At 37.4% G+C, this 9274-nt stretch overlaps 1 protein-coding gene across 5 annotated transcripts in view; it reads right to left on the reverse strand.

Annotated features, from left to right (window-relative positions):
* Positions 1-347: 347 nt before the first annotated feature.
* The window catches only part of CkIIbeta (casein kinase II subunit beta), a 10045-nt gene continuing 1118 nt past the window's right edge, over positions 348-9274 (reverse strand). For 3 of the 5 annotated variants that reach the window (XM_043007786.2, XM_086532819.1, XM_086532820.1), the window contains exons 2-5: positions 4580-4655; positions 4367-4469; positions 3722-3894; positions 348-1313 (exon numbers count right to left, since the gene is read on the reverse strand). In XM_043007786.2, coding sequence (XP_042863720.1) covers positions 999-1313; positions 3722-3894; positions 4367-4469; positions 4580-4655 — 667 coding nt within the window. In that variant the 3' untranslated portion in view covers positions 348-998. Of the gene's footprint in view, positions 1350-3721; positions 3895-4366; positions 4470-4579; positions 4656-9274 lie in introns of all 5 variants that reach the window. The other 2 variants (XM_043007785.2, XM_043007787.2) reach the window with 1 other exon arrangement.

Consider the following 9274-nt stretch of genomic DNA (forward strand, 5'->3'; position numbering starts at 1 on the left):
GTAATTTCCAGCTCACTTTACTATGACTTAGTACAGGATATTCTAAGCCATATTATGAGAATTTGCTATCACTAATATATGAGCATCTCAATTGCCATAAACAGGTTTACAAGCACTTGTTTCCCTCAACATTGTTTTTCATCATAATTTTACCTACATATGTATATCAAGATTATTAATTTGGAAGATCTGTTTTAGTGATGATTATCCGGCAAAAACTGATGCAGGGTAAGTCTAAGAACTGTTCTTAAAGTTTTTGAGCAAGTATTATTTACTTTTATTTTTTTTAATTATACATATGAGGAAATACTGGGGTAAAGGAAATATATTACACTAATACCTGGAGGTGTGGTATATATTTACATTTTATTATATAAGATTTTTCCAAAGATTCAAAACAAAACTCTTTCTCTGGTATCTCGGAGTACCATTTACACACACTAACCCAAAAAAAATGGTATTCACAGAGTGATTTCTTTCAATTTATCTAACTTTTCTGCAGGGAGAGATCACTCCATGGCTCCAGAGGTAAACAAGCAGTGAGGTATGAGTGGATTCTTCCGGAATGTGTGCAGTCAACTTGCCATGCAGGGACCTCTCAAAAGCCCTCGGTGAATGAGCACGAGCAGGACTTGGACACAACTTAATCCAAACTGGCTTAACTGCAGTCGAGCTAATGTCAGAGAGATGTCACAGTTGGCACTATTTTTATATATATTATTTTTTTAGGTATCTTTTCAATACTTTTTTTTTTGCACCTTCTGTTTGCAGCTCACTAACACCTTTTTCTCACTTCTTAGACACAAGTCTGATGCTTTTAACAAGAGTATGTAAAAATTAAGCCACAGAAGGGATAGGAAGGAGAAAAAAAATAAAAATAAAAAAAAGTTTTAATTCTCTTCAAAAATAGGGAATATTGCAATTAATGAGCTTAATCATAATCACATGAATTACATCAATAAAATAAAAAAAATATATGAAACAGTTTCTAACTAATCCTAACGCTTTCCATTATTATAGTTGACTGCACGCATGGGAGCCTTGAAACTAGCAGCCGACTGCTGCTGAATTTGGTACGCCATTGGGTGAATCTTGAAGCCATAAAGCCTTGGAACGAATTGGTTGGTGGGCCGTTTGGGCCGGTATTCTGGATGGACCATGAAGAGCATGTGAGGGAAGCCGGTGCCGAAATAAGCGCCGTCTATGTGGTGGTGGCGAGAGGACTTTGGGGTGTACACGTCGCAGCATTTTGGACAGTACAGCTTCACCATGGCCTCTCCTGGGACATCACTTAGACCAATGGGCAGCATTGGCTGGGGGGCAGAAAACAAAACTTGAAGACTGTCTGCCTGCAACAAAATTATGTAAATACTGAACATAGGAGTACACCCATCAATTGAATAACTCACCCTTGTGTTGATTCTTAAAAAATAGTAATAAATATAATAACGTGAGTAAAAACTATGTAATGAAAAATATTACAAAAATATACCTTTAAACTAATAAATATGAAGAAAATAACAAACAAAATTATATTAATAAAAAAAATCAACAGTAACATATAGACACTGACAAACTTCAGCTGAGCATTGCTTGTTATAAAGACAACAAAATACACAAAAAACACGGTCTTCAATACAACCATTAACAATATATTAACCCTTCCACAACAGGCCACATTTTAAGATGTTCGGCCTGGGCTGTGCATCTCCAGAAGTGTGAGCTTTTTATAATATATATGATATATTAGGAAGCTGATACTTGTTAGCATTTGATATGATGCCCTATTTAACCCATTCGAGCCAGGGCTTATATTTGCCTAATGCCACTCCTGCCACCTAGATTATAAATAAGCATGAGAACTCTCGTGACAATTTGCCCCACTGCGATTCTCAAGAGCGCTCTGAACCCGCATGATTGAACAGGGGGACAATAAGAGGTTTTTGGATTTGTTTACACTATTTTCACAAGTAAAACATGTTTTGAGGGAGAGATTATGACGTGAAAGGACATCATCCGGTGGGAGCAAAATATTCCCATGACGTGATATGGCATCCAGCATGAATGAATTAAATGACTTGACAGCTTGAAAAATGCACTACATAGGTGATCCAACCCCACTTAATATGCCCTTTGTGGAGGGGCCGAGAAAAAACAGGAGGCAGAGAATTCACTTCATGAAGAGAAAAACAGGTCAAGGTACCTAGTTTGTCTTCTATTAGGCCATTTCTATTTAACAGGAATACCATCCAAACTAAACAGTAGTTCTAAATGTGTCCATGTAATTCACAATTTCATTTTGACCTTTTAGCCCATAGCATTTCAGAATAAAAAGCATGCACTTCACCCTGAGAAGGAGGGAGAGGGAGAGGGAGAGGGAGAGGGAGAGGGAGAGGGAGAGGGAGAGGGAGAGGGAGAGGGAGAGGGAGAGGGAGAGGCAGAGGCAGAGGCAGAGGCAGAGGCAGAGGCAGAGGCAGAGACAGAGAAAGAAAGAGATCAAGAGTGGGATCAAAATAGATAGATAAATATCCCAGATCATACATTTCATAAAAATTTTCTAAACATTATAAAAGAAATATATAAATTCAAAAAACTAACTGTAAATGTTTGGAAGGTAATTTTCCAATGAAGTATTTATTTTATATTGTACTTTAATTACCTACCAGTGATTTCAATGCAAATTTATCACAAAGGTTTTGCAAGACAAAATAAAGTAGAAGTATCAATAACATGCAATAAGCAGAAAATAACCATGCAATAAACTTATCATAGAACTACCAGTAATTAATAAATACATGAAATATGCATAAATATATAAGTACTGTGTATGCACATGTGTTAGTGTATGTGCAAGCATGTGTATTAATTACATTTCCTCTATTTTCCATTTTGTTTGATTTCTTTGTATCTATTTAGGGCATCAGAATATTTCTCCTACACCTTCATAATCTAATCCCATGATAACAATTTCATGACATGCTATGATGTCACAGACTGGATAAGGAATGAGCAACACTGATATCTTATCTTTTAAAATGTTAAGCCTCTAATTTGACCGTTTTACCTTCATACAACTCTTCAATAAATACCATACTAATTACAACCATTTAATATATTATTGTATTATGGACAGAGTTTCTGATTACCAATTAAAAAATTAAAAAGACAATGTCTAAATGTATGATTTTTCAGCTTCAGAATCATGCACTTAACAAACATGTTAATATTGTACTCTGCTCACCTTGTCTAACATTCTACAGTAAAAGTTTGCGAGTTTGACACGTGCACTAATTATGATGTCCCAAACTATCTTTTTTTCAACAAAAATCAAGAACAATAATTACCTTCATAATTCAAAACTAAATATCACAGCTATCAAAAAACAAAGGGACTTAAAATATTCCCTCATGAGCTTTCATTTAGTTTGCTTCATACAACTAAGAAAAAAAAAGCAAAGTGATGCGCATGCAATTCTCATCCTTTACTCATTTCTCTTGCCAAGTGAATGGTGGAAATTCCCCCAACTTAAATCAGTAACATGATAAATTTACACTTTTACCTATATCCCAATGAACTACATTAACAGATGCATCACAAATTACACAACAAATTCTTCTTTCTTAAATGAAATATATACCAAGAAATACAGCTTACATCACAGACAATGATCAATTGATTTTCCAATATATCTGAGCTTTCCAACGACTAAAGAAACACATACCTGATTTTCACAGTAAACTCGTGGACAGTGACCAAAATCTCCAGCTTGATACTTCTCTATCATTTGCGCTATTCCACGATTAGTTAAAATATAGCGAGCGTGGATGAGGCCGTATAGCATTTCTGCCGCTTGTTCTATGAGGTCGCTCTGGTGAGGGATCTCTTCCTCCTCATCTGTTGGTAATAGGGAGGAACATCAGGAAGGAAATCAAACAGGGGATAAATGCCCTCACAACCTAAATATTCAGAAGTGTGATGCATAGTATGTATTTTCCCCCTTGTCTTTGACTCTGGACAAACTGATGATTATTTTTCAATAGATATAGAAAAATGAGGGCTTAGGTTTTATTTAGAAAGCTGTGGCTTGAGAACTAGCTCTGAGGGAGCCATAAAACCCTCACATCTATTTAGCATTGAACACAGAACAGCCTCCACTGTCATGGTATTAATAGATGCCATCCAGAATTCTGGTCTAACCTATCCTTAAAATGAATGGATGTATATCATCACTGAATTAACAAGAAAAATACAAACAGAGCAATGACCCAGTATCTGTATATATATGTATAAATTGCTACATTGTACTCTTAATCTTATCATCTAAATCAAATTAAGAAAGCAATGGTGTATAGCTCTAGACACATACCTGGTTCAAGATCTAAAATCATGTCGAGTGCTTGGCGATAGTGTGGTACCTGTTCATTAAGGCCTGTGAGGTTAAACTTGTCCTGTATGTAATCTTCATCTACCTGTAAATAGAATTTAAATCTTTGTTTAAAAGAAGGAAGAGAATAACCATAATTATTTATGATATCAAATGCATTATAAAGAATATGAACTCCTTCAAAAAATTTCTTACCTCGCAGAAAAATTCATTTCCTCGGAGGCCACAGAACCAGGCAATCCACGACACCTCTTCTGAACTGCTCATCTTGCTTTAATGAGAAAGATTGTCAATTAGAAACAAAGTTTATATTCTAAGCATATAAACTTTACAGACTGTTCTGTTAAAAAATACTATCCACTTTTCAAGCAAAATCCCAAACAAAACACAGAAACACCACAAGATGAATATCTGAATTTAACATTCACAAATTTATATTTCTCAGCCTTAGGCTATACCCAACATCTATCTGATCATGGCATTATCACTGCTAATCAAAAGAATGAGAAGCCAAGGAGCCCGTAAGCATGTTGTAGCTACACCTTACATTCCTCTTGGCCTTGTCTGGTTCTTTAGTATGAAGACCTCCAGTTGCTCCTAAGGCTTCCTTTACATATTTTACATGCATGAGAACTTGGCTGACCTATGCTTCTGTGTAAGCTCTGTCAGTAACTGATGAATCAGACAGGAAATTGTGGTATTTGACTTAAACTATTTAACAAAAGTAATAATCCTTTAAAATCAACTAAACACTTCAAATAGAATATCTTTAAATTCTCACAAAAAATGTACATTTATTTATCTTACTAAATCACAAAGGATAACTATTTTATTACTGATAATGATATAAATGCAGCAAATCATTATGCATTAACAAACTTAAATAAACTTGACACTATATCTAGTTACAAGGAGGCTGCTGGCCCCCACTCAACACTCATGGATGTATGCAACAGAGGTTGATATCAATTGCCTCATCAATTATTCCCCCCTCCCATCTTTATAATAAAAAAATAAATAAATAAAAAAAGCAGAATCAACAGTTATACCAGATTTGACACTATATGCACTTTGAATGGCTTAACAAGTGTGGTTTCTGGCAAGCTTTGCCTTCTCTGCATCAGACAAGAGTAGTCTACCCCAACAATCCATGAGACTTAATTGTATTCTCTTTTCAACTACCATAAATCATAACCCATTGACAATGGGATTTCACACAACATCCATAACAGTTTGGTCACAATGGAGTCAAATAGTAGGTATACCTGATCACCCCCTTTATCCAATCCCTTTTATTTTTTGGGGGAAAAAAATTAAATGTATATTTTCATTACCCTTCTTAACCCATCCCCGACGGGGGAATTCTAGCCTTGAATGTCCAAATGCCGGGGCGTTCGAATTATTAGGCCTAAATCAATTGAATGGCTGGCACAATACTGTGCCGCCCGGCAACTGGGCTTTTGAATGCGCGGTACACATGCTGTACCACCTGTCCTGTGTGGGTTAACAGGATCAAGGCAAAAACACAACACCCAAAGATGGGAATACTTTCAAATGTTAAGCCCAAATGTTAACCCAATTGCACCAGGAAACAATTGGACTGTATTAGCCACTGCATGAAGATTCACAATAGAGACCACAAGGCTTTTGGCATGTCTGTGCCTCAGCTGCAATTAAGGTATAACTTTGTTTCATCAATCCCAATTTTGGTCTTTGGCATTTCAGAAAAAAAGGCAAGTATAATAAATGTACTTACAGAATACGAAATATTAAACACATTTTCTATTTTTATCAGGAAAAAAGACAATTTCTTTACAAAAACTACTTCTATGTGAAGCACTGCTTCCCGTAAATAAAAGAATCAAACACTGAACTATAAACAGGAAAGCCCCTAGTTAACCTTATCAATTTGAATATTCTATCAAGTACAAAAGTCACATTCCTGACAGTATTATCAAACATACATCAGGAAATAAGGGCATATTAACCCATTCCCGACAGGGGAATTCTAGCCTTGAATGTCCAAATGCCGGGGCGTTCGAATTATTAGGCCTAAATCAACTGAATGGCCGGCACAATACTGTGCCGCCCGGCAACTGGGCTTTTGAATGCGCGGTACACATGCTGTACCACCCGTCCTGTGTGGGTTAACCTACTCACAACGGGGGCATTCCAGCCTTGCATGTGACAATGCAGGGGCTCTCGAACACATAGGCCTAAATCAGTTAAATAAACGACGCCGTATGGCGTCACCCAGCGAACGGGCCTTGAATGCGCGGTACCGTAGTGTACCACCCGTCCAGAGAGGGTTAATAGCCTGTACGACTGACACAAATAATATGCAAATCAATTATATTTTTAACTGTCAAGCAAACTACCTACGAAAAATAAATCAATACAAGGGGTAATTAAAAGGGAATCTGATAACTAAATATTGATTATCAAATGTAAACATCGATTGTCTGCTTGTTGATCAATAACAATCATCTGCTGCATCTGATAGCTACTCTATGATCCATGCAGACGTTTATCAAAAAATAACTGACATGTAGTTTCAAATATTACCATAGTTTGCCAATATACTCAATACAGCTACATATAAAAGGGGCATCTATACTCAGGTGATGCCAAGGAACCCATAAGCATAAACTCAAACAATAAGAATCCAAATTTAAATTTAAATATACCTCTGGCTCTCAAGAAGTATGTTGCACACAACTGTAAGGTCCTTTTGTGAGGTATGTCACTATCTAATCCCACACAACAGGCATTTTCTGGGGATTGGATCACTCCCCTAAAGCATTTATACTTCTGTTGAAATTACAATTAATTTATTTCTACAGTTATGAAAACCTATCACACAAAATACTTATCAGTCAAATAACTTGGCTTAGATATCATTTATAGACTCTTTATTTCATCAAAGAGTCTAGAAAATAATATAAAACATCCAAATCTTAACCCAATCCCAACGGGCCCAGCGAGAAGTGGCAACCCCCTACGCTGGGCCTATGCAATATTGCATCGGGAACATCACACTGGTGTGTCGCCCCGTCATCAGGCATTTAGCTGTCACACAGGTGTGACACACCATCATCTTAGGTTTAAGATGCTCAACCCAGGCTGAAGAACTCATTGTGGACAGGGGATAGATTTGCTTGTCTAGTCTCCAGGATGTATTTATTTCAGAGCAAGGCAGCTTTACGCAACTTACCTTCACTTTTCCCACTCTTTTAGTCCTTCATTGTAAAGATAGAGCCATTTTTTGTTTTAATTTGTGTGCAGTTGACAAAAATTGTAGTCTAGGGTCCATATCAACTTACTATTTTCTTTAATCTCAGTGTGGTAAAAGTATTGCTGTTTTATGGACAGACACAAAGCATCTTATTTTTTCGTATTTATGTACAGTCATGAATAAATACGAAACGCATAACTATCCATAATGAAGATGACATGAAGAGGTAAGGAAGAGGAAGGAAACTTGTGCTTATGACTGAGTGCATCACTACTGGCACAAGGGGGTACATTGTAGACATTGGGTATGGTTTGAGTCACTTTCCTCTTCCTGTTCTGCTTGCACATCCTTAACCCATTGGTCGCGGTATTAAAAAAATGTTTGTGCAGTAAGATGGCTGTTTTACATGTCTGGCACGGTGCCATCTGCGTCTATGACCGACTCTGCCTTTGCAGCAAATCATGCCATCCACTGCTAATGAGTTAATCTGCGTTACTTTAAAGGTCGGTCAGTTGCTATGTGCCATCGCTCTATCAAGATAGTGCTTGCTAGAGACCGTGAATGGGAGCCATTCAAGGTACTCTCTCCTGCTAGTGCTAGAAGAAAGAGGTGCCATCTAGGTTTTGGATGAAACCCATTTTGCTTAATATTATGGCAATCATAGTAATTATGACAAATTGTCATCATCACTCACTCATTACTCATAACACATTAAAATAATACAGTGATACAAAATCCTTGCATGTCATGTACATCATGATACCCGTTGTCAGCCCAGAGCTCCAGCATCATATATGTCATGACACCTGCACACAATGGGTTAAGTGGCCTATCTTGGAAGGGTTAAGGATTAACCCTCTCTGGACGGGTGGTACAGCATGTGTACCGCGCATTCAAAAGCCCAGTGGCCGGGCGGCACAGTATTGTGCCAGCCATTCAATTGATTTAGGCCTAATAATTCGAACACCCCGGCATTTGGACATTCAAGGCTAGAATTCCCCCGTCGGGGATGGGTTAACTGTACCTCAAGCGAGGTGGACAAAAATTTAAGGTTGAACTGACTAGTAAGTCAAAGAACAATGATTTTCAACCTTTCTGAAGTTGTGTAACTCTTCAATCCATTTGTGCAGGCCAATTTTTTGCCTATTGCTACTCCTGCCGTGAAGATAATAAGTGCACGCAGCCTCCACATGCGAGATCTCTCCCCATGCAATGCTGTGCTGAGAGCACTTTTCACCAACTCAATTCTATATCAAGTCGTTTATTTATTTATTTTGTGACAAGTCAAGACTGTCTTAAATGAAACTGCAGTAAGTATATACATATGTAGCAATGTAAAACAAGCATTTAGAGGGGGGAGATCATAACGTGATGAGACATCATTTGACCAGAGTGAAACATTCCCATGACATGATAGCACGTCATCCAGTGTGAATGGGTTAAAGCAGCACATATAGCTGTGCAGTTTCAAGCTACCTTTGCCACAAAAGTCTGCAAAATGCAGCTTCACTCTACCATTCTGCTAAGACTATAGCACATGCCCATGTCATAATTAGTCGTTTCATGTCAAAAGAACAACAAGATAATCCGGCGACTAGATAGAACTGGGACAGGGGGACTAAGAACAATCTACATTAAGTTCACAAAATCCCTAT

This window comes from Penaeus japonicus, unplaced genomic scaffold (genome assembly GCF_977035675.1).
Source record: "Penaeus japonicus unplaced genomic scaffold, GWHDUDI00000001_assembly GWHDUDI00000038, whole genome shotgun sequence".
Taxonomy (NCBI): Eukaryota; Metazoa; Arthropoda; class Malacostraca; order Decapoda; family Penaeidae; genus Penaeus; species Penaeus japonicus.